General features: G+C 46.7%; 8 protein-coding genes across 11 annotated transcripts; 5 read left to right on the forward strand and 3 right to left on the reverse strand.

Moving 5' to 3' along the window:
* The first annotated feature begins 471 nt into the window (after positions 1–471).
* LOC6553173 (DNA-directed RNA polymerase II subunit RPB7) lies at positions 472–1,415 on the forward strand. The gene is made up of 4 exons (XM_001979973.3): positions 472–582; positions 641–961; positions 1,030–1,167; positions 1,225–1,415. Exons 1-4 carry the CDS (start codon positions 571–573, stop codon positions 1,273–1,275), a joined length of 522 nt encoding a protein of 173 aa, XP_001980009.1. The 5' UTR covers positions 472–570; the 3' UTR covers positions 1,276–1,415.
* On the reverse strand, positions 1,305–4,449 carry LOC6553172 (small G protein signaling modulator 3 homolog). Its single transcript, XM_001979972.3, has 3 exons — positions 4,197–4,449; positions 3,605–4,127; positions 1,305–3,541 (listed from the first exon to the last, which is right to left on the reverse strand). Exons 1-3 carry the CDS (start codon positions 4,260–4,262, stop codon positions 1,716–1,718), a joined length of 2,415 nt encoding a protein of 804 aa, XP_001980008.1. The 5' UTR covers positions 4,263–4,449; the 3' UTR covers positions 1,305–1,715.
* A 186-nt stretch (positions 4,450–4,635) lies between these two features.
* LOC6553171 (trafficking protein particle complex subunit 10) lies at positions 4,636–8,958 on the forward strand. 2 transcript variants are annotated; one of them, XM_015154689.2, is made up of 7 exons: positions 4,636–4,947; positions 5,001–5,224; positions 5,283–7,283; positions 7,355–7,969; positions 8,031–8,373; positions 8,462–8,467; positions 8,619–8,958. In XM_015154689.2, exons 1-7 carry the CDS (start codon positions 4,923–4,925, stop codon positions 8,846–8,848), a joined length of 3,444 nt encoding a protein of 1,147 aa, XP_015010175.1. In that variant the 5' UTR covers positions 4,636–4,922; the 3' UTR covers positions 8,849–8,958. The 2 variants fall into 2 exon arrangements, with proteins under 2 accessions (XP_015010175.1, XP_001980007.1); XM_001979971.3 differs by lacking the exon at positions 8,462–8,467.
* LOC6553170 (diamine acetyltransferase 2) lies at positions 8,873–9,784 on the reverse strand. Its single transcript, XM_001979970.3, has 4 exons — positions 9,595–9,784; positions 9,481–9,532; positions 9,351–9,426; positions 8,873–9,290 (listed from the first exon to the last, which is right to left on the reverse strand). The coding sequence occupies exons 1-4, from the start codon at positions 9,667–9,669 to the stop codon at positions 8,969–8,971; spliced, it is 525 nt and encodes a 174-aa protein (XP_001980006.1). The 5' UTR covers positions 9,670–9,784; the 3' UTR covers positions 8,873–8,968.
* A 208-nt stretch (positions 9,785–9,992) lies between these two features.
* On the forward strand, positions 9,993–12,424 carry LOC6552897 (zinc finger imprinted 3). The gene is made up of 3 exons (XM_001979969.3): positions 9,993–10,249; positions 10,316–11,444; positions 11,500–12,424. Exons 1-3 carry the CDS (start codon positions 10,130–10,132, stop codon positions 12,159–12,161), a joined length of 1,911 nt encoding a protein of 636 aa, XP_001980005.1. The 5' UTR covers positions 9,993–10,129; the 3' UTR covers positions 12,162–12,424.
* Positions 12,303–14,554, reverse strand: LOC6552896 (MAU2 chromatid cohesion factor homolog). The gene is made up of 2 exons (XM_001979968.3): positions 12,989–14,554; positions 12,303–12,925 (listed from the first exon to the last, which is right to left on the reverse strand). Exons 1-2 carry the CDS (start codon positions 14,404–14,406, stop codon positions 12,445–12,447), a joined length of 1,899 nt encoding a protein of 632 aa, XP_001980004.1. The 5' UTR covers positions 14,407–14,554; the 3' UTR covers positions 12,303–12,444.
* Positions 14,555–14,964: 410 nt separating this feature from the next.
* LOC6552895 (serine protease inhibitor 88Ea) lies at positions 14,965–17,151 on the forward strand. Of its 2 annotated transcripts, none has more exons than XM_026979947.1 (3): positions 14,965–15,097; positions 15,662–16,654; positions 16,713–17,151. In XM_026979947.1, exons 2-3 carry the CDS (start codon positions 15,674–15,676, stop codon positions 17,010–17,012), a joined length of 1,281 nt encoding a protein of 426 aa, XP_026835748.1. In that variant the 5' UTR covers positions 14,965–15,097; positions 15,662–15,673; the 3' UTR covers positions 17,013–17,151. The 2 variants fall into 2 exon arrangements, with proteins under 2 accessions (XP_026835748.1, XP_001980003.1); XM_001979967.2 differs by having other exon boundaries at positions 14,965–15,074; positions 16,713–17,150.
* Positions 17,152–17,242: 91 nt separating this feature from the next.
* On the forward strand, positions 17,243–20,619 carry LOC6552894 (serine protease inhibitor 88Ea). Of its 2 annotated transcripts, none has more exons than XM_026976015.1 (3): positions 17,243–17,383; positions 19,146–20,146; positions 20,207–20,619. In XM_026976015.1, the coding sequence occupies exons 2-3, from the start codon at positions 19,160–19,162 to the stop codon at positions 20,501–20,503; spliced, it is 1,284 nt and encodes a 427-aa protein (XP_026831816.1). In that variant the 5' UTR covers positions 17,243–17,383; positions 19,146–19,159; the 3' UTR covers positions 20,504–20,619. The 2 variants fall into 2 exon arrangements, with proteins under 2 accessions (XP_026831816.1, XP_001980002.1); XM_001979966.3 differs by having other exon boundaries at positions 19,149–20,146.
* Positions 20,620–20,661: the final 42 nt, after the last annotated feature.

Genomic DNA, 20,661 nt, shown 5'->3' on the forward strand with positions numbered 1-20,661 from the left:
TTTACCTTCAGAAATCATGTTTTTAATCAAATTTCTTTCTTCGACGGTACAATGCTTTCCGCGACCCATGACTAGAGAATTTTTGCTCTTCGTTTGGAACAAATTCAATTCAAACCTTTAAAGCAACTCCCTATTTCAAAATTTGTCGAAAAAAACCCAAAGCAATCACTCCTATTAATTTTATTTAGCAAACACGTGGTCAGTGCTATTTTAGTTACCGCCTCATTTCGCGCGCTTTTGCAGCATGTGCCCAAAAACAAAAGGAACCGTTACATTGAGAGAGTAAAAATTCCTTGGTCAGAGAGACAACATATGGTACTTATTATTCATGCAATATTTACTTATTATTCATGCAATCTGACTTAAAAAAAAATAGACATTCAATAATTTTTTTTAGGAAATCAACTTTCCACCTGTAGTAGTGCTATTATTTTAACCGCAGCTGTAAGTATTGGCGGTAAATTTCGCGCCTCTGTTTTTTCAAAATTTTCGAATCTGGTCACACTGGAGGCAGCGTCTTTTAGGTTCCGGCTGTTTATTTTAGTTTTTTTAACTCAGGAAAAATTAACAATGTTTTACCACGTGAGTATTTCAATCTCTGGAAGCTAGCAAATATAAAAGCCAGCCCCTGCCACCTTAGATATCGCTGGAGCACGAGATTCTTCTTCATCCACGTTATTTTGGCCCGCAACTGCTGGAGACCGTGAAGCAGAAACTTTACTCCGAAGTGGAGGGCACCTGCACGGGAAAGTACGGATTCGTGATAGCGGTGACGACGATAGACCAGATCGGATCCGGTGTCATCCAGCCGGGGCAGGGATTTGTGGTATACCCGGTTAAGTACAAAGCCATCGTCTTTCGGCCTTTCAAGGGCGAAGTTCTGGACGCAGTGGTCAAACAGATCAACAAAGTGGGCATGTTTGCAGAGATAGGCCCGCTGTCCTGCTTCATTTCGCACCATGTAAGTTAAATTACATGCTTCCCTTGAAGATTTAAGAATACACTTTTTCAATGAGCCATTCCTTTCAGTCTATTCCCGCCGACATGCAGTTCTGCCCGAACGGCAATCCGCCCTGCTACAAGAGTAAAGATGAGGACGTGGTTATCTCCGGGGAGGATAAGATTCGGCTGAAGATTGTGGGAACACGAGTGGACGCCACTGGAATTGTAAGATCCTTCTTAAATGATAATAGTTTTCGCAAGTTTATGCTCTAATTCTTCTAGTTTGCAATTGGCACTTTGATGGACGACTACTTGGGATTGGTGTGCAACTAAAATCAAGATTTTTGCGTACAATTTATATATATATATATATTAATCTTTAATGAAATGCATTTAGACAGTTAAACATCTATGTGTATATAGTAATAAATATGTATGTACTTTATAAGGTTTGATTTCAATTAAAGGTACGTTACATTTGTAATTTAGTAGATTGGTGTGGTCTAGGATGTATAATAATGGATGGACATTAAGTAAACAAACGGCTCGAGCTATACATAGGGCGATTAAAAGGTATAGTTACAGCTACAGATCATTATGATAAAGCACTTAAGTTAGGTGTACGACAACAAAGAAGTACTTAAAAAGCGAAGGCTTCCATTCAAAGAATTGCGATTGCACTTAGAAATGATAGAGAGGAGAAGGGGGCAATGAGATATTGGATACGGAGTTGATTGCCAACGATTGAACTCTTTACAAGGCGGCAGCAAGCCTCACAGATCCCACGAGAAGAGATGGTGCTTCACCAGCATGTCCCTTACTCCGTCCTTGAGCGGTTGCGACTCCTTGCCTCGCTTTGGAGGCAGTTCCCAGTCGGGGTTCAGATTGAAGGCAAACTGCGAGAGAATACGAAGCTCGCACTTGATCTGCACCCAGCCGGGTGAGTCAATGAAGCTCCAGGAGTGGTACCACTTCTGTACGACCTCCTGGCAGGCGCACAGCACCTCCAGCCAGAGGTGAAGAACCTGTTCGTTGAGGCCCAAACAGATTAGCGAGCGCAACTTAACATCCATTTGAGCGTGGGCATCATCGTGCGTCTGGTTGATGGCTTGAACGCAGCGGTAGAGTAGTTCCTCGGGCGTCAGTACCTTGCCATCCTCATCCAGTCGATACGTTTTGCAGAGCACAAGACGGCTGTACACCGACTCAAAGTCCTTCTCCACCTCCCGGGTGGCAGCCTCCTCAATATACAGCCAAGGATGTATCGGTCCACCCAGAAAGGTCGGCCGTTTCATGCCGTGCTCCAGAAAGGCCTTGATGGCCGGCGCCAAGGTGCCCCGCACCAGGTCCGTTACAGTTTCCGAAATGGCATCATCTCCGGCTGATGTGTACAACTTGCTCCGCTCGTCTAGTAGCTCAACGAACTTGGCTGGAAACCAGCCGCGCAGACCGTTCAGTTCTCCCACCCAGCAGTGTTCGTCTTTTTGGCTGATGATTGTAATGATGTCGTTCCGCCGAAATCCCAATTCATCGTCGTCGTGCCGTTCAAAGTCGTGCAAGGCTTTAGCCCTTCGCTTTCGCGTCCTTGCCACATTGATGAAGTTTTCGTGGTCCTTGGCATGCGACTCGGTGCTGTAGTTGGCAGTCAGCTGGATGTGACCGGCAAGCTTGGGTTCAATGGTAATGAAATGACGACCCACTTTAAGAATAGCCTCTCTTAAGTCTACCAGGATCTCCGTCTGGCGTATGTTCTTGTTCTTCAGCTGATCCCCTTCGTTTCCGTCGCCGCGGAAGAGAAAGGCTTCCAGGATGGATTTGCTTTTGCGCACCTGTCGTCGGGCCAGCTGTTGTTTGGGAAGATTAGGCGCAGCCTCGGGGTTTCCTATCTGATGTCCTTGATCCGCCATGAGATAGGCCAGGTGGCGACGACGATGGGTGTCGATTACCGTCTGGCTAAGCGATCCGCCTACCTCTAGGGCTTGGCGAAAGAGCACTTCGACGTCAGTGACTTCGCCGGGAATGTCGGAAAGTGAATTGAAAATCTGTGCGGAGTTCTCGAGGTGCTTCAGATCTTGCTCCTTCACCTTGAGCATGCCCAGAGTCAACTGGAACAGCACGATCGAGCCCTCGTAAAAGAACCAGTCCCAGATACGCACCAGAATCTTCATATGCACCACGTTAGCGAACAGCGTGAGAAACCAATGCAGCGTGATTAAAGACAGCTCGATGTCGTGCTTACGCAAGGACTCGTCCACGCTGCTCAGGTAGTTGGCAATGAGCGTGTGCATAACGCGCTGATCTGCTTGAATTCCCAGAAGAGTTGAGCTGTAGTAGGATGCTGGCAGCAGGTCCTCCACAATAGTGGCCATCATCCAGAAGGCGTTCTCCTCCTCCATAAAGAGAAGCAGACAGGCGACGATCACTCCGGTGCCCTGACAGTAGCCAATGTCAGGAAATAGCCACGCGATGCCCCTCAGAATGCGGCGTAGTCGGGGAATGCCCGTCCCGTTCGGATTGCTAAAGCAGGCATTCGTTGGCAGGATACGCAGTAGGTCCTTTTCTATCTGTTTAGAAGTCATCAGCTGGTCATTGCTAGAAGCTATCAAAATAAGTGGAAATTAATATATGTATTTATAAGCTCCCTTATCGCGTTCGATTCTACCTTTTACGATATCGTGGTAGCTGGTCTCGCTCTTTTGCTTCTTGGCCAGCGCTCCTGACAGACGCATCCACATCTGGGCGCGCAACGTGTGGGGAATACCCTGACGGACCATATTGCGCAACTTTTCTGTACGTGGGAGCATCACATCCACATGCTCCCAGGTCAGCTCGGTTGCCTCCTTGTTGTGGGAGAATTCCAGATGGGCAATCCACTGCAGCCGCTGCTGCGCGTCCTCCACAAAGGGTATGCTGAGCAATTTGTTGGAGCTCTGCTCCGGACCGTCCTCCTCCTCCACCCGGAATCCAAATTCGTCAAAGCGGTACTCCGGCTGATCGTTTGGGCCGGAAGCCAATTCTGCGCCACCACCTAGCTTGGCCAGGATTTCTTGGGGCCACATGGAGGCTGTAAGAGCGGAGAATGGACCGCCGGGATTTGGCCGCAGGCCATCGGCCACACTCAGTTCCTCCATCATGGGCGGCAGCTCTCCCAGATCGTCTTCCGAGCCCAGGTTCTGCAGTTTGCGCTGTTGGCAGTGGAACGATAAATATTAATTACCATGATAAGCAATCTTTTCTGGTCAATTTAGTTTCACCGTATGCTCTTCACGGCCCACGTAACCCTCGTGGTCGCGGCCAAAGATGCTCCTGGCCATGTCCATGGTGGGGCTGGCTAGTTTCCAGTCGAGTCCTGGCCGCGCATTCAGTGGAAGTTTCTATCAAATGTGTCTTTTTGGTGTGTGAATCACAAATATATTTTCTGCATTGTTTCGTTTCCAGTTAGCTACCGAAACTGATTTCACTATCAGCTGTTCGATAGGCGACTGTGGATGGTATCGATTTTTAGCCAAGCCATGAAAAACTGTGGTGTGGTGTTGTGTGAAGGGGATCAAAGGGGGAATTTAAGCCCTAACATATGTTTATAAAACTATTTTTAAATTAGTTTAGACCTTATATACAAATAAATAAAAGAGGCATAACCTACAAGTTAAAAATCATTAAGATTGGTTCATCTTAACATATATATTTCCACATTTCCTTAAACTTAGTTCTCTACGCCCTTGACCAGGGCTGCTGAAAACACACCTGTTGAATACACAGACAATGCTGTTTAATAAAATCATTAAATGTTTTTAATGTAGGCTAGCAATTACACTTTAATTGCATTTCTTAAAATAAATATAATATTTCAAGCCATATCAACCGATTTTTGATAACAAGCAACAATCGATTCCCCCGCCCTCGCTTAATCAGCTGTTTGGTTGGGATTGTTGTGTGGTTTTCGTTTGCCAAATGAAAAACACAAGAAATTTACAAAAACAATGCAGTTTAAGCCCATAATAACATGTGAGTTGTAAACAATAATTACACAAAATGTAATATTATAACTTTACTAACAGATTCTGGCTCGTGCCCGCTGTTTCGGTCGCTGGAGTCCCAGATCCTGAATGCGATTCCGTTGGACACTTGCGAGTGGCGACGCACTTTCCAACGCCCAACGAAACATGTTCGCCTGGAGGCCCAGAGCCAGCAGTTCAATGTTTCGGCCTTGGAAAAGTACAAACAGGGCGACTGGAGCATCTTGGAGCACCCCATACTGCACATCTTCGTCACCGAGTGCAATGTGAGTTGGCTGATCCTCTAGGAATCTCTGAATCCCTCCTCCATTAACTATGTTCCAGGACGTGGACACCTACAAGGCCACCATCAGGGAGGCGATCGACATTTGGCTAAAAACATTAACCAGTTATGGCATCTCGGATTGGATGATTTTGTTGGTCGAAACACTGGACATGCGGAAGACCAAGAACTTTATGCCACGCACCACTGTTCTGGATAAGATACGGTTGGATTTTGGCACCAAGAACGACGACCGCTGCATCTCAGTGCTGAACCCGGCGAAATTTGAACAGAAATCCACGGAGTCCTTCCGCTGCCTAGTGCAGCGTATCCGCTTCCTAATGCTCACTAGCTACAATCGGAACATAGTTAAGTACGAGGAACTTATACGGAGCAAGCGCGAAAAGCGAAATATTGAAGGCTGGGACTTCCGGCAGTACTTCTTCATGCAGGAAGACCTGGCGTTGATCTTCGAAAAGTTGGAATTGCCTACCGAGGCGTTGATACAGTATGATGAGCTAGACGCCATGTTCTCCCAGCTAATAACTCACACTGGCCTCAACGAGAAGCAGCAGTGGGTAAACCATTTCCGCAAGCCTTTAGACGCTTTCCATGGTATTTGTCTGACCCGCGCGGACAAGTTCGAAATGAGAAAGAAGATCCGCGATGAAGGCGTTTCCCTTTTGGAATTCCGCAACTACCTTTTTGAACGGCAAGCCTATCTGCTGCTTACTTGCAATGACATTCCGGAAATCGCCAAGAGGCTTCTGAACTTTCTGTTTTCCACACTGCGTGAGGTGGAGTTCATAAAGCTGGAGTGTCAGGAGGGCGCTCTTTGCTGCTGGGAGTTCGTATGTGCTCTGGAAGTCCTGCAGCTGTGCGAACAGGCCATGGAACCCAACGAGCTTACATGTTTCCAGCACTGTGCTCCCATCTGGAACTTGGCCAAGGATAAGTTGTACGAGCTCGGCAAACTGTGTGGCCTCTTGCCCGGCTGTACGCCAACTTCGGAGCAGTTGCATATAGTGGTGCAGCTATCGTCGGGAATTGGAGATGCGCCTCCCGAGCAGCATCAGTTCCTCCAGGCGACACCTCAGCTACGAGAACGGTCTCCCAATCGCAAGCCGAAAAAATCGGCGGCTGAGCAGCTAAAGGAAGCCCTGGGCTCTAATCAAGCCTTCCAGAAGCTATACCTCGAGCTGGCAGAACTAGCCATCAGTACTTACAAGCATGTGACACGCTTGCGATCGGCTCGTTTGGTTGGCCTGGACCTGGGAAACTTCTACTGTTCCCTAAATGAGCCGCATAAAGCTGTTGGGTTCTTTACGGATCTTCTCAGGGAGCTGAAGGCAGAGAATTGGCACATGTTGAGCTCCCAGACGCTGCTTGAACTAGCTAACTGCTACCGCAAGATGGGTGACTCGCTGGCCTATACCAAGACATGTAGCTCCATCTCGTGTTGCGCGGAACTAGAGACCTTGGTGCGAACCTTTTACTTCGACGAGTTTCTCAAGTCGCTGAAGACCCTGAAGACGACGCTTTCGGCTCAGCCGTCAATAGAGAATGCCAACTTTTGTGTACTGGAGGATCACTTTCGCATCCTGGACATCGAGGTTGTTAACCAAAAACCTATTATACAGGATGATTATATTGTAGTGCAGCTAAAAGTAGACAGTCTCTATCCGCGAGGAGTCGTAGCTGAAAACATCAAGCTTTGTTATGAGTTGGAAGCTTCCTCTCTGGAGCTCGCCATGGAGAATGTCAGCCTAACTGCCGCCTCTTCGACCGTAAAGACCAAGGACACCTCCTCACGATTGAAGGTCTCCCTTCAGCTAGTCTACAAGCAGGACAATCGCCTTCACTCTGCCGCTGTGGCCTGCGACTTGCCCAAAAGCAAGCAACCCGTGCGTCGCACAAGCAGCACCAAGCGAAAACTTTCGCCAAGTGTCCAGGCGGACTTCACCAATTTTGTTCAAGCGGAGAACATTGCCCTTCAGCCGGGCGTAAACATAATTGAGCTGAAGGCAAAAGCCACTCGAGTGGGCTGCTGGCATTTCAAGCAGGTGGGTGATCATGCTGGAACAGTTTTCTTGGCCTATTTTTAATAATATTGTATTTTTTGTTTCTACTTTAGCTATGTGTCAGCATGTCCAGCCTAGAGTTCTTGTCGGAACAGCTGCCATTTACGCCATCCAGCTTTGAGATAAGCACCAAGCCGGCAAGTGCCTCGCTGGAGTTCAAGACTCTGATAGCTGGCATAGTGCAGCCTATCAGCTTAAATGTCTCCGGTGGCAGTTTCATCTTTCCGCCCGATGCAAAAATCACGCTGCGCTGCTCCAAGAATCTTCGCATTCGCCTGGCGCGAAATTCGGAGGATGAAGCAGCGTATAACGATGACCAATCCTTCGAAAGCATGCTTCAAGTGCCGCTAGTGCAATTCAAATCGTTTGAGGAACGTAAAATCCCACTGGAGGTTCTCACTGATATGCCGGGCCGAAAGGTGTCTAAACACCATGAGCATCACATTGCCCTCAATTGTCCGTGGTCTCGAAATGAGCTGCCAATCGCGGTCGATTTTCAACCAGCAATGGAGGCCACTTGCCGGCTTCACACGTGTGGTACTCAGAAGTTCCTACAGGTGATCATGAAGGGTCTGGATGCGCATCTCCTTTTACAGCATGCTCAAGTCAAGTGCGATGTACCTGGTGTGCAATTGTTGGACCTAAATCCGGAGCCCCAGCAGCCTATTGTAACTAAATTGCAATACAATTTAATATCTAAAGTTACTGATCTCTATGCTTGTCTTTTAGGAAATCTACAAATCCCTGACTGTAACTTTTCTGTACGAGATTCAAGTTGAGCCCCTCAAAACCGAGCACGAGCTGCCCGTCGTTAAAGTGCATTTTGTAATCAAATACGCATCGCTGTCGCAGCCTGATGTGTGGAGAACGTATGGTTGCGCTTTTGATTTGGTGGACTACACAACGCTCTTTAAACTGCAGGCGCAGCTGGAGCCAAACGAGCTGTGCCGGCTGCGCACCGTGTGCAACATGAACTTGAAGATCACCAAGGTTCATGAGAATCCCTACACGGATCTCATGTACGAGGTGCTAAATGATCAGAATCTGTGGGCCGTATGCGGTCGCTCAGCGGGTAAGTTGTGGTCTTTTTATGAGTTGGTCTTTCTTTGCTTATGATTTAATTCTGTTTCTCTACACACGATTCACTTTTGCATTTTAAGATATGGGTAAGTTGTTTGGAATAGGACACACGTAGCACTAACTAGATTTGCCGTTGCTTTTGATTGGAAACATTTAACACTGAAAAAGAAAATTGCCATAATTCGATGAACCAACTGTCCGTGCTTGCTGACTAACGATTTTTACTCAACCTTTTAGGGGTCGTATCCATGAAGGATGTTGATAGTCATTCCATATCGCTGGATGTGATGCCGCTAAGCACCGGCTTTCTACCAATGCCCAGCATTCGACTGTCCAAGTACACTGCCGGTGGCAAAAGTAAGACCGATGGCCACTCCAAGGTTCATCCCTTTCCGCCTGGTCAAGTCTACAACTGCACGAAGAGCATGCAGATCCATGTCATAGCAAGTGTGGCGGGGGATCAATGAGAAGCCAAATTGAATACGAATTAATTGCAATGTACTCATAGCACATATGGCCTATGGTCAAGTATTATTAATTATTTATCGTTCTACCATAAAGTAGTAAAAATTTAAAATCAAATCCAATTAGGGTTTCTGTGCACTTAGATCAGCAGCCAATTTGGCCAGTTGCTTTTCCTCGACGCGGTAGTAGTGCCAGCCCTCCTTATCTGTCAAATCCACCGCCCCCAGGCTTTCGTAGAACTTACGGGCGGGATTCCACTCCAGTACGTTGAATTCCAGGCGTGGACACTGAAGCTCTACGGCACGCGCCGAAACCTCCAGGAAGATTCGCTTACCGGCGCCGCGTTTTCGGTGCTGTGGGCGCACATAGATGTCCTCGACGAAGAAGTACCGTCCCTGCCAAGTTGAGTAGGCCTTGTAACAAATAGAGTACCCAATCGCCTGACTGAAACAGGTATATAAACCCAAAGGTTAATCAGCTCATGTCCAAAACTATAGTAGTTACTTTGTTGCATTGTCTATAAGCACATAGACTTCACAGTACTCCTGGCCTCCAGTGAGACCTGCATCCCTTTTGAGATCTGTCTTATATATGTACGTTAGCATATTAATTATTGTTTCATTATTATTATTACCTTCCTCAGTTAACTGGGGACCATAGCTCATCTTCTCAAAGTCGGCCAGTTCCTGCAGAGCAATTGAAAATTATCTCAAATTGGGATCAAAGTGGGAATATTTCAAATAACAACCTGAATCATGGAGAGCACATCTTTTATATCTTCATCTTGAGCACGCCGGAATGTAAACTCTCCTGATTTCGACATTGTAGGAATCTTTATAAACAGTGTTGTGCTGATTTGACCATAAGAGCTTATCTTTAATCGAAACACTTCTAATCTATAGAGATGAGCCAAGCCCTCGTGAGTAAAAGTAGATCACAATTTCCGATTGGGAAGAGTTGAATTTGTTTTTAATAAGTGAAAAACGGGAAAAAACAATGATTAAGTTCCACAAGTCGGTGTTCTTGTTTTTCAACGATGTACTTTTATGTTGGCATTTGAAATAGTTTTATGTTAATGCAATCATCGCACTGAAAATAAGTTATTTTAACGTCTTCTTCACCCTTAAGTATTTTTTGAATTGTGCGAAAGCCGCCAACTGCATTAAAGGTGTGACCAGGTGCACTTGAAATGCATCGGTATATTCAGTGCCTCAAACGGCAGCCACACTGAATTTATTTAATTGTTTTATTTTGTTTCTGGTTTTGACCGATTGCGTCGCGAAATGGATGTGGACAAGATCTGCCTTACCTGCCTGAGTTCCACGGGACCCCTCCTGTCCATTTACGACGGCGGATCCGGCAGCTGCCTGGCGGACATGATCCGGGAGTTCACAAAAACCAAGGTAAGTGGCTGCTCCGCTGTGTGATCCTGATTTCCTTGTTAATCAAGGTTATTCTGCGTTTTTAAGCCCCGCCGCAACGATAATCTTCCCGAAAAGGTGTGCCTGAGCTGTTTAAGTGAGATCTCCAACTGCTACACCTTTAAGATGAAGTGCGAGAACTCCAGTCGCACTCTGCGCCAGTTGCTGCCGAATGCTCTTCCGGAGGAGCCCGATAACAAGGTGTCCATTAGTTGTCCAGTGGCCACGACAGACCAGGCTGTGCAGACCACTAGTTGGGAGCCCGACAGATGCACTGTCTCCGTGCAAACGGACGCAGTGGCTACCACAGACGCCGAACAGAATACCAGCCTAGTTAAGTCCACGATTTCAGTGGACCTGGACTACGAAGACGAGGGCGAAGTCTTCGACTATGAGCTGCCGGATGAGCCTGTCGAAAAGACCACCAGCCTCATTCTCCAGGTTCAGGGAAATTTGAAGGACGAAAAGGAAGTGGTGTTTACCCAAACCAATGTTATTTACGAAGGCGACGACAACGAGCTGGAGCAGCAGATTAGGGAGTGTAATCTAGCCATTTTTGAAGGTGTCGACAACGAGGCGGAGATCATCACAGTAACCGCTCCTCAGGTTACCACCAGAAAGAGCGCTGCCAAACTCTTAACGCAGCAGGAAAACGAAAAGCAGGAAACTCCTAAGGATGAAGCCCGCGAAATACAGAAGGAACACGTGCCTCAGACAGCTAAGCGCACCTCACGGCGGCGCGGAGGTGTCAAGCAGGATGTGCCAACTACCCCTACTTCAGAAGCAGAGCCTTCCTCCAAACAGCTTCGGTTGGGAACACAGCGAAAACTGTGCGCGCCAAGAACAGGAACAGTAAACAGCCCAAGCACCACGTCAGGAACAGCCATTACCCCTGAGCTAAAGTACCATTGTGATCGTTGCAACGCGGGATTCGCGCTGGAGAAATCTTTGATGATCCACAGACGCCAAAAGGGTTGCATTAACCGCAACTTCAAGTGCAATGAGTGCGAAAAGGTCTTTGTGTCGCCGGATCACTTGGCAGAACACCAGGCCAGTCATGGTGCCCACAATTGCCCGGAGTGTGGATTACGTTATGACTCCAAGGAGCAACTTAGCAAGCACATGGTGCAGGGCCACAAGCGGAATCTACGGAATCAGTGCAAAATCTGTCAGAAAGGTAAAGTAACAAAGAGTGGCCGAAAGTCCCATCTAATCGCCTCCTAATATTCTAGTTTTCACCATGCTATCGACGCTGCGTGATCACATGCGCATCCACACTGGCGAGAAACCCTTTATGTGCAATATCTGCGGAAAGAGCTTTACACAGAACGCCAATTTGCGCCAACACAAACTGCGTCACTCCGAAACCAAAAGTTTTAAGTGCGAGCTGTGCCCGCACTCGTTCGTTACCAAGGCGGAACTGACCTCTCATGCCCGCACCCACACAGGCGACAAGCCCTTCGAATGCGAGGTGTGTTTGGCCAGATTCACCACCAGCTGCTCCCTGGCCAAGCACAAACGAAAACACACCGGCGAACGGCCGTACGCCTGTGATCTCTGCCCCATGAGATTCACTGCCCTGAACGTGCTAAAGAACCACAGAAGGACGCACACAGGTGAGCGGCCGTACGTCTGCCCATTCTGCTCGAAAACCTTTACGCAACGGGGTGACTGCCAGATGCATCAGCGTACCCATCAGGGCGATCGTATCTACATTTGTCCGGTGTGCAATGAGGAGTTCAAGTCGATGCCCGAGATGCGAATGCATTTGGCCGGGCACGAGCAGCACGACAAACGCCTGGTGCATTTCACCTTTCTTAGCAACAAAGAAAACGGAAGCGGAGCCCTTGAAGAAGATCTTAATGAGATGGCCGAATCTGCACTTATGATATAAGGCGAAGTAGAAGCTGTGCAAGCATGGCGGCTTTTGTATAGATGGTTGAGACCCGATGACCCCAACTATGTATTCTCCATTGTAATAATGATTATATTCCTAAGTTGAAAATCCCAACTCAAGAGCGCACAACTCGTCCACTTTACATTTCCGTCTACTTTTTCCCGAGGGAACACAGTTTATGACAAAATTCACAACTTTAGAACATCTTTAGTCTTAACTTAGTCGCTAGGTCGTAGATAAAAATAAAAGCTTAAAGTTACATTGCATAATCATCTCATTGCTAGTAGAACTGACCGTATTGCCCCGCCGGCTGCATGGCTGCCGATGTGGAGGCGATGACGGGGACTGAGGCTGTGACGGAGGACTCTGGCATGAGCAGGACGGGGGCGGCTGGCGGTCCACTCGTCACAGGCGGATCGCCCTGGAACCAGTTGACGAGTTCGTGATGCGCACTTTGGACGCACTTGCGCTGGTCTGCAATCAGGTTCTCCGAGTATTTTACGTGGTTGGCATATGCATCCTTTTCATGCTGCACATCCTTTGACATACGATGCAGGTCCTTAAGTATTGCCGATCCCCACAGCTGGACGTGGATGTCGGGTATCTTACTGGCCAGCTGCATGGCCGGCGTCACCATGTTCATGCTTTCCTTTGAGTTTCCGATGCTGAGAAAGACGTGCGATAGCAGAACCAACGAGCAGCTGGTCAGTCGGTTGAGGTCCTCGGCGTTGGCCATTTTCAGGGTTTCACGCAGAAAGCGTCTGTAAAGAATAAAGACTGTGAGTCCACACTCAAACTCTATAAAGGCTTAAGGGGTTACTCACTTAGCCTCGTGGAAGCTGTTCTTGTGAAAAGCGTGCAGTCCTTGGACGTAATAAAAGCCTCCCATCAGTGCTTGACTGCTGTACGTGTGCGTGTTTTCCGTTGAGACTGCATCCAGGATTTGCTTGAGATCAGTGTCCCGCTTGGTGCGCAGATAAATGATCGCTAGGTTGAGGTTGGCAAACAGTTTCAGGTCTCGCTCACTGGTCTCACTCACGCACACGACAAACTGCCTCTCTGCATGCTCAAATAGGTTGGTGGACATGGAGTAGAGCCCGATGAGGCAGTGCAGCTGGGCCGAGTGACGCCGTAGCAAGCTGCGTTGCGGAGCCGCCATGCAAACATCTCTCGCGGCAGCTATTTCCCGGATAGCCAGTTCCCGGTTGCCCATCACCATGCGGCACATCACAATATGCTCCAGCAGAATTACCTTGAATACGGATAGAATTGGTTTGTCCTCCTGTTGCTTTAGTTTCTCGATCTGGGTGAGAGCTTTTTCCGTGTACTTCTGAGCCTTGTCCATGTAGCCCGCCATCATCGAGTGGGAGACGGTGACCAAATATACCAGGACATACAGCTGCTCCTTGGGTAGCCACACGAACATCTCAAGCTGATTTGCACCGAAGATCGCCTCATCCGAGGGCCAATTTGGCGCCATTATCGTTTGTATAGACATCTGTAGTTGTTTGAGACTAGGCTTCACCGTTTTTACCTGCCCCAGGGCCAGGTAGTAGCACACCTGTAACACCAGGAAAAACACCTTCAGGTACTCCTTCTGGTGCGGATTCGGTATGTTGTTGTCAATGATTTGGCCGGCGGAGTTGAGCAGGGCGAGCACGTCGTTGGTCTTGCGCTCGATCATAAGGATCATGGCGCGCGAGAGCAGGAAGAGCACTTTCAGGTACGTGGCGCTCGCCTCGTCGGCGCTTTCCGCGCCTACGGCCAGCAGTTCCGAGGCCAGCGAATACTCGCGATCGCTGGCATGAATTTGAGACAGCTGGAGCAGAAGCTTGCAGTGCCAGTAGACGTTGTTTTGCGACAGTTCCACGGCTCGCCGGAGCATCGCCTTGGCCTGGTGTGAGTTCCTGTCCGTCTGCAGATGCAGCTGGGCCAGCAGCGAGGCGGTGTCGAACTTAACGTCGAAATTGGGCAGCGGCTCGGATATGCTCCACGCCTTTTCCAAGTGCTGGCGCGCCAGATCGATATTCTTGGTGTAGGCCATCAGGATCTGGCCCATCTGCAAGTGTGTCCGCGCCTCGACCTTCGAGGGCGGCATAAATGTGAACAGGGCTTGAAGACACTGGATGCATTTCTTGATGTTCGGCGGCTGCGAGGTGCGGAAGTACTCCGCCAGGCCAAGGAGCGATATGTAGCAGGCGTCCTGGGACGCCGCCGTCGACGTGCTCGTCGATGCACTCATTTCGGAGAGCGGGTGCGAAATTCGGTTTGTTTATCGCGTAATTTTGTTGTCAATTCGCGACTATTCAATCACGGTGGTGGCTGCCAGTGTTGTCAAGTGTGGAATTCTAGTGGTGAACCAAGCTTTAGCGGTTATCGTTTAGCAGTCACAGTAGGAGTCAGACTTTTTTAGTATTGTAACTGGTCTCGTTCATCAGAACTTGGAGCGCTTCACTTAAGGCTTCGAAAAAGTTATCGTTTTAAAATTAAGTTAATCATTTTCACTTGTACGAATCAGAAACTATTTCTTTTTGCATTTAGTAATTAACAGAATTTTATAAATATATAAAATATCTCATTATATTGCATTTAACGAGTAAAAAAGAAACTCATAAGAATTTATTAGGGAGCAGAACGGCAATTGAAAAGCCATTTTTTGGCTCAATTCATAGTTTTTGAAATTCCGGTTCGTTAACCGCATTATTTAAGTGATGGAAAAAGTGCGTTATCAGTTTGTTTGACTGTAAAGCCGAGGATCAGCTGGGATTTTGCATGCTTATCGCAGTATTCGCTTTATTTTAAAACCAAGCTCTGCCTCTTACTTGCCACAGTCATTAGTTTAAGATTTAAAGTGCAATCGGTTAGACCAACTGAGTTCTGGTTTTATTCCTGTGTAATATTCCATTAAAGGTAATTCCCACGTAATTCCAAAGGTAATGCCTTACTTGTGCATTTGATTTTATACAATAAATATTTCATAGGGTTATCTTAATAACGACTATACGTAGTAATATAAGTTTGCAATAAATTTAAACACATACTCAAGAACATAAATGTTTCTTATCAGTGTAAATATACATATGTATATACGACTATTTTAAGAATTATCATGCCTGCAAGAAATACAGCATTAAAGCAAATCCGCTCACAAATGTGAAAAAAGATATTAGTCAGTATTATTTGACAACTCCTTTTTTGAAATAGTTCTAAGAAACTAGGGACACGTTTTAAAATTTGTTACTAATTTAATATTCATACATATTTAAGAATTCCATCTTTATTATCTCTGGCAAAAACCCAGAATATACTCGTACATACATATTATGAATAATAAGTTAAATTTCACGAGAACATTAATCATTAATGATGAATGCGTTTTCTTTGGGAAGTAATAATATATCGTGGCAAATATTTATGAAATTTTTCCATTTAATTTCACATTCTCTACTAATCCCTAGTCTTAGTTCATAAAATAATGGATGTCCTTAAATTTTTAGGCACTGCCAAACATGCACACCTTTAGTTTGGTCCTCTTGGCCCTCCTTCCAGTAGTAACGCTCGCTGTCTTGGACAAACCGAAGTTATCACAACTGAATGGATATTCAAACATTTTTAAGGGAGAACGAGACTTCTCCATAGCATTGATGAAACAGATCCGAGAAATGTATCCATATGGCAATCTGTTCTTCTCGCCGTTTAGCACCTATAACGCCCTGCTCCTCGCCTACTTCAGTTCCTCCGGGGCGACGGAAAGTGAGCTGGCCCAGGGACTGAATTTGGGATGGGCTTCCAGCAAGCAGCAGGTCCTAACTTCTTACACATTGGGAAAGAGGCAGGACGAATCTCGGTCGCGCCAAAATCCTATGGAGCTCTCATCTGTGAACCGCATTTTCGTCGACCAGTCGGTAAATGTTTCCAGTATATTCAAAACATTGCTCTTCGGTGAAACCGAGGAATTGGACTTCAAGAATAAACCGGAAATTTGCCTAAAGCAAATTAACGACTGGATCGCACAGAAGACGCACAACCAGATACGCGACATGCTCAGCTCCGAGGAGATCAATTCCCGTACCATGTTGGTGCTGGGCAACGCCGCCTACATGAAGGGCCAGTGGCTCAACCAGTTCAAGGTGGAGGAAACCTCCTTGAAGCCGTTTTTCATAAACGAGCATGAGCAGGAAATGGTTCACATGATGCACAAGAAGGACATCTTCAAGATGACCATCAATGACGATTTGGAATCGCAAATCATCAAGCTGCCTTACCGTACCATATACAAGTCGGCGGAGACTCACATTTCCACTCCCGAGCAGAAATCGGATGTCTCCATGGTGATCATTCTGCCGTACTCCAACGAAGTCAGTCTAAATTCTGTAATATCCAAACTAAATGCCGATACCCTCAAGCACTTGGTCAAAACGGCAGGTCCGCAGGAGATCGAGTTGTCGCTGCCCAAGTTCCAGTTTGAGCAGCGCCTGGGACTGACCCCGGTAAGCTATGGGTTGACTGGACCAATTGAGGCATACTAACCAACTTTTACCTTTCCAGATCCTTAGCGGAATGGGACTGGGCAAAATTTTCTCTGAAGAAGCAACCTTTGGAGACCTGACTGCCGATCGCATTTCCCTGGCTATCGATGAGGCCCAACATCTGGCCAAGATCCAGGTGGACGAGGTGGGCAGCACTGCGGCAGCGGCCACCATCCTCTTTGTCAGCCGATCCGCCAGACAGCCCGACCCCACCAAATTCAACTGCAACCATCCGTTCGTGTTCCTCATCTATGACGAAAGGGTCGATACGATCCTGTTTGCAGGCGTCTATAGCGATCCCAGAAAAATGAAGCACTAAAAGTGATCTGAAATGCTTTCGATTTTTTCACATTGCCACTTAAGTTAATACTTTCTGTTCATTAATAAAGTTCACTAAGTACCATATAACGGCCTAAGAACTTAAATGTAACTGCTTGTAGATGAAACGCAAACCTGCTGAACCTACCCACATCTTCCCTGGGCGGGGTGACCAGTCCAATTGAAGTCTGGCGATCATCGGATATCGATATCCAAGCTGCGCTTGGGTTTTAAGTACCCAAATACCCAGCTACTCTGGGCAGCCGGACTCAGTTTATAGTCAGATGCGCAGGTGAACGGACTTGCAGTCGATCCAAGTTGTCATAGTCTCTCTATCTCGGTGCCAATAAGCCTAAGTACAGTTTAAAGAAGGTATTTCCCAGTGCTCATCGAGTGTGTCTGTCCTAATTTACTCAACTTCCCGGCAATTGCGACGATCATTAAACGAATCGAGTCGAAATTAAAGCGTCGCCTATTACCGTTACACTAATCAGCATGCAAACGATTGCACAATTGCACATACTACACGCTTATGTATAGAGCGATTTGAAATAGGGCAGTGAATTTTCGTTGTGTATAATTTATTGACAATATAGCCTTGATTTGATTGATCTCTGAAGTGTGATACCATAATGACCTCCAATTTAAATGGGATTTCACTTAATAACTTCCAAGAAAAATATTGTTTTTATTGACATATGAATAATACGGGAAAAACAGTGGAAATTCAAAAGTTTATTACATTTTGTTTTGCAAAAATAATTTACAGCGTAATCACTTAAATGATATAAAGTAAATCACATTTATCTACCTAATTTGTATATTTGAAGAAGTAGTAAGAAATGAATGCATACTTCTTAAATCTGTTTTATAATTTACATTTTTGAGCAATTTCAAAGCAAGTATGGATTTTCAAAGTGTATTTGCCAAAACAAATAATCCCAAGTTCAATGCAGCTTAATTTAGGCTGACATGCCCACTTCCTTCTGTCGGTCAAAACTGGTTGTTTAATATTTTGTGGATTCGTCCAAAAAACCCAACTTGCGCAGAAACAAGCGTTACGTCTATGGGGTAAACCACAAAAAAAAAAGAGTCAGCCAAAAGCAATTACAAAATCGGCCATACAGGGTCAACAATGAGCATTCATACGCGTTGGAATACGAAACGCCAACAATTCGTCCCGTTTATGAATCATATACTATGTATATTGGTAACTGCCGGTGGGATCTGCAACCGGTTATCGAAAATGTTAATTTTGGGTTTTTTATTTTTACACAAAGCGCTTTTCACTGCAGTCACGCAACGGATGACTTCGTCATCGCTCAGCTGCTAAAAAGCAAACTGGAGCTATGGCACTATGCTCGCCACAAAGCTCAAGCTCCCGATCCGATCTGTGGGCGCTCCTCCATGCTCCAATGGATGCATATGGGCGGGATGGGAATGGGTGGAATGGCTCTGGGTACATTATCTTCGGATTGCGAATTTCGAGTGCGGAGCGGCAGAAACTTTCACTTTTTTGTATGTCGCCTCTGCGGAGATGTTGCAACTGTTGTCCGCAGATAACTGACCGACCACCACTCGATGGACTGGAAAAGCTTTCGATGAATCAGCCTAAAGCGATGTTTAACGAGCTGAAATCGCTTCCATATTATTCCTTTCCATCATAACTTAGTAATTAGTTAGTTAGTTTATGAACTTTTTCTAAATTGGTATATTACAACGTTTTCTCAATGTAACTATGTAACTAGAAAACGACTAATGACTTGAAGTTTGGGAATATTAAGTACCTAATTAGCTAGGACTCGCATTCTAATTTATGTACTCCTATAATTAGTGCTCATTTGCACAAAAATCACCGAAATCACTTTCAGGCATCTTATTTTGCCAACCTTTTGGGTGATTCACCATTTCGTATTGCTCGAGTGCGCTTTAAATGCTTAGTTGTCTAATAAATTATACGGGATTTATGAGGTGGGAAATTATACCAGGATTCGATGCCGGTCACGTATTCCTCACAAACCACACACCCAAAAAAATGGTAGACAAGGTCACATATTTAGGGGTCCCATGCCTTTCGGTTACTCATTTCTCTCACGAATTTAAATTTTAAACTAAAATGTGTTCTAACTCTTAGCAGGCTTTCCCAACATGCACATCCTCAGTCTATCTCTGATGGCGATATTGCCGGCCGTCGCCTTAGCCGGCCTCTGTGGTGTTGAGCCTGATGTGAGTTTATTGGATCAGCGGTTAAACCTCTACAAGGGCCAACAGAACTTCGCCGTGTCCATGCTGAACGTGATCCGGCAGAGTACCCCCAACGAGAACGTCTTCTTCTCGCCCTATAGCACGTACCACGCCCTGCTCCTCGCTTATTTCGGATCCTCTGGAGATACGGAGAAGGAGTTGGCCAAGGTGCTGCATCTGGATTGGGCCGACTCAAAGGAGGTGGTGCGCAGCGCCTACACCCTGGAGAAGATGAGGCGCAAGGAGCGGCAGACCAAAATGCCACTTGAGTTCTCCTCAGCCGATCGCATATTCTTTGCCAATGATCTGCACGTGACCGAGTGCGCAAGGAACCGCCTGGCCGAGGAGGTCCAGCAGATCGACTTCAAGAACCAGCCAGAGGAGTCGCGGAAGCAAATCAACGATTGGATTGCCAAGCAGACGCACGATCAAATACGAAATATGCTCAGTGCCGATGAAATCACTCCGGCCACTCGTTTGGTCCTGGCCAACGCCGCCTACTTGAAGGGCCAGTGGCTCAGTAGGTTCAAAACAGAGAAGACGGTTCCCATGCCCTTCTACACGTCCCCGTCGAACTTCTCGCTGGTGTCCATGATGCAGCAAAAGGGCACCTTCCTGCTGAATGTCGACGAGCAGCTCCGCGCCCACGTGCTTCAGCTGCCCTACCGCACCGTTTTCGAGTCGCAGGAGACGGAGGACAGCTCACCGGACGAGAACTCGGACATCTCCATGGTGCTCATCCTGCCGCCGTTTAACAGTAACTCCCTCGAAGATGTGCTCTCCCGGCTGAATGCCGACAGTCTGGATGATTCGCTCAAGCAGGCCATGCCCCGCGAAATCGAAGTATCACTGCCGAAGTTTGAGTTTGAACAGCGCCTGGAACTGAACCCAGTAAGTCCAAATCTCTCGACTCCAAAGTTTGATTTAGTTCTTACCCGCTCTATTCCTTAGATCCTTGCCAAAATGGGAGTCAGCAAAATGTTCGATGAGTCCGCCGCTACCTTCGATGATCTGACCTCTGAGAAGATTTCCATCGGGGACTCCAAGCACGTGGCCAAGATCAAGGTGGACGAGGAGGGAAGCACTGCGGCGGCGGCCACAGTCCTATTCACATACCGCTCGGCCAGACCCGTGGAGCCCGCCAAGTTTGAGTGCAACCATCCGTTCCTTTTCATCATCTACGACCGCGCTTCCAGATCGATCCTATTTACGGGTATCTATCGCGATCCCAAAACAATAAAGCAGTAAGCCACAAGGCACTGCAACTTCGCAACTAATCTAACCAAATTATTTTTCGACTGTAAAACACAATGTAAACTTTAAAACAAACTTAAACCATAATAAATTATGCCTATGACAAGAAACTAAATCCTCTTAAAAACAAAAGAATAACAAATGAATAATTT

Source organism: Drosophila erecta, unplaced genomic scaffold (assembly GCF_003286155.1).
Source record: "Drosophila erecta strain 14021-0224.00,06,07 unplaced genomic scaffold, DereRS2 tig00000000-arrow-pilon, whole genome shotgun sequence".
Lineage (NCBI taxonomy): Eukaryota > Metazoa > Arthropoda > Insecta > Diptera > Drosophilidae > Drosophila > Drosophila erecta.

What these genes read in the sequence shown, in the direction of transcription:
- LOC6553172 (XM_001979972.3), bottom strand. Translation starts at nt 4,262, where the DNA reads ATGGACATGGCCAGGAGCATCTTTGGCCGCGACCACGAGGGTTACGTG. An exon ending in TGGGCCGTGAAGAGCATACG is followed by an intron (nt 4,128 to 4,196) that starts GTGAAACTAAAT and finishes CACTGCCAACAG; the next exon opens with CGCAAACTGCAGAACCTGGG. An exon ending in CTACCACGATATCGTAAAAG is followed by an intron (nt 3,542 to 3,604) that starts GTAGAATCGAAC and finishes TTATTTTGATAG; the next exon opens with CTTCTAGCAATGACCAGCTG.
- LOC6553170 (XM_001979970.3), bottom strand. Translation starts at nt 9,669, where the DNA reads ATGTCGAAATCAGGAGAGTTTACATTCCGGCGTGCTCAAGATGAAGAT. An exon ending in ATGTGCTCTCCATGATTCAG is followed by an intron (nt 9,533 to 9,594) that starts GTTGTTATTTGA and finishes ATTGCTCTGCAG; the next exon opens with GAACTGGCCGACTTTGAGAA. An exon ending in TCCCCAGTTAACTGAGGAAG is followed by an intron (nt 9,427 to 9,480) that starts GTAATAATAATA and finishes TATATAAGACAG; the next exon opens with ATCTCAAAAGGGATGCAGGT.
- LOC6552896 (XM_001979968.3), bottom strand. Translation starts at nt 14,406, where the DNA reads ATGAGTGCATCGACGAGCACGTCGACGGCGGCGTCCCAGGACGCCTGC. An exon ending in AACAGCTTCCACGAGGCTAA is followed by an intron (nt 12,926 to 12,988) that starts GTGAGTAACCCC and finishes TATTCTTTACAG; the next exon opens with ACGCTTTCTGCGTGAAACCC.
- LOC6552895 (XM_026979947.1), top strand. Translation starts at nt 15,674, where the DNA reads ATGCACACCTTTAGTTTGGTCCTCTTGGCCCTCCTTCCAGTAGTAACG. An exon ending in AGCGCCTGGGACTGACCCCG is followed by an intron (nt 16,655 to 16,712) that starts GTAAGCTATGGG and finishes TTACCTTTCCAG; the next exon opens with ATCCTTAGCGGAATGGGACT.
- LOC6553173 (XM_001979973.3), top strand. An exon ending in CCTGCTTCATTTCGCACCAT is followed by an intron (nt 962 to 1,029) that starts GTAAGTTAAATT and finishes CATTCCTTTCAG; the next exon opens with TCTATTCCCGCCGACATGCA. An exon ending in GAGTGGACGCCACTGGAATT is followed by an intron (nt 1,168 to 1,224) that starts GTAAGATCCTTC and finishes TAATTCTTCTAG; the next exon opens with TTTGCAATTGGCACTTTGAT.
- LOC6553171 (XM_015154689.2), top strand. Translation starts at nt 4,923, where the DNA reads ATGCAGTTTAAGCCCATAATAACAT. An exon ending in GTTTAAGCCCATAATAACAT is followed by an intron (nt 4,948 to 5,000) that starts GTGAGTTGTAAA and finishes CTTTACTAACAG; the next exon opens with ATTCTGGCTCGTGCCCGCTG. An exon ending in CGGAGCCCCAGCAGCCTATT is followed by an intron (nt 7,970 to 8,030) that starts GTAACTAAATTG and finishes CTTGTCTTTTAG; the next exon opens with GAAATCTACAAATCCCTGAC.
- LOC6552894 (XM_026976015.1), top strand. Translation starts at nt 19,160, where the DNA reads ATGCACATCCTCAGTCTATCTCTGATGGCGATATTGCCGGCCGTCGCC. An exon ending in AGCGCCTGGAACTGAACCCA is followed by an intron (nt 20,147 to 20,206) that starts GTAAGTCCAAAT and finishes TCTATTCCTTAG; the next exon opens with ATCCTTGCCAAAATGGGAGT.
- LOC6552897 (XM_001979969.3), top strand. Translation starts at nt 10,130, where the DNA reads ATGGATGTGGACAAGATCTGCCTTACCTGCCTGAGTTCCACGGGACCC. An exon ending in GGGAGTTCACAAAAACCAAG is followed by an intron (nt 10,250 to 10,315) that starts GTAAGTGGCTGC and finishes TGCGTTTTTAAG; the next exon opens with CCCCGCCGCAACGATAATCT. An exon ending in GTGCAAAATCTGTCAGAAAG is followed by an intron (nt 11,445 to 11,499) that starts GTAAAGTAACAA and finishes CTAATATTCTAG; the next exon opens with TTTTCACCATGCTATCGACG.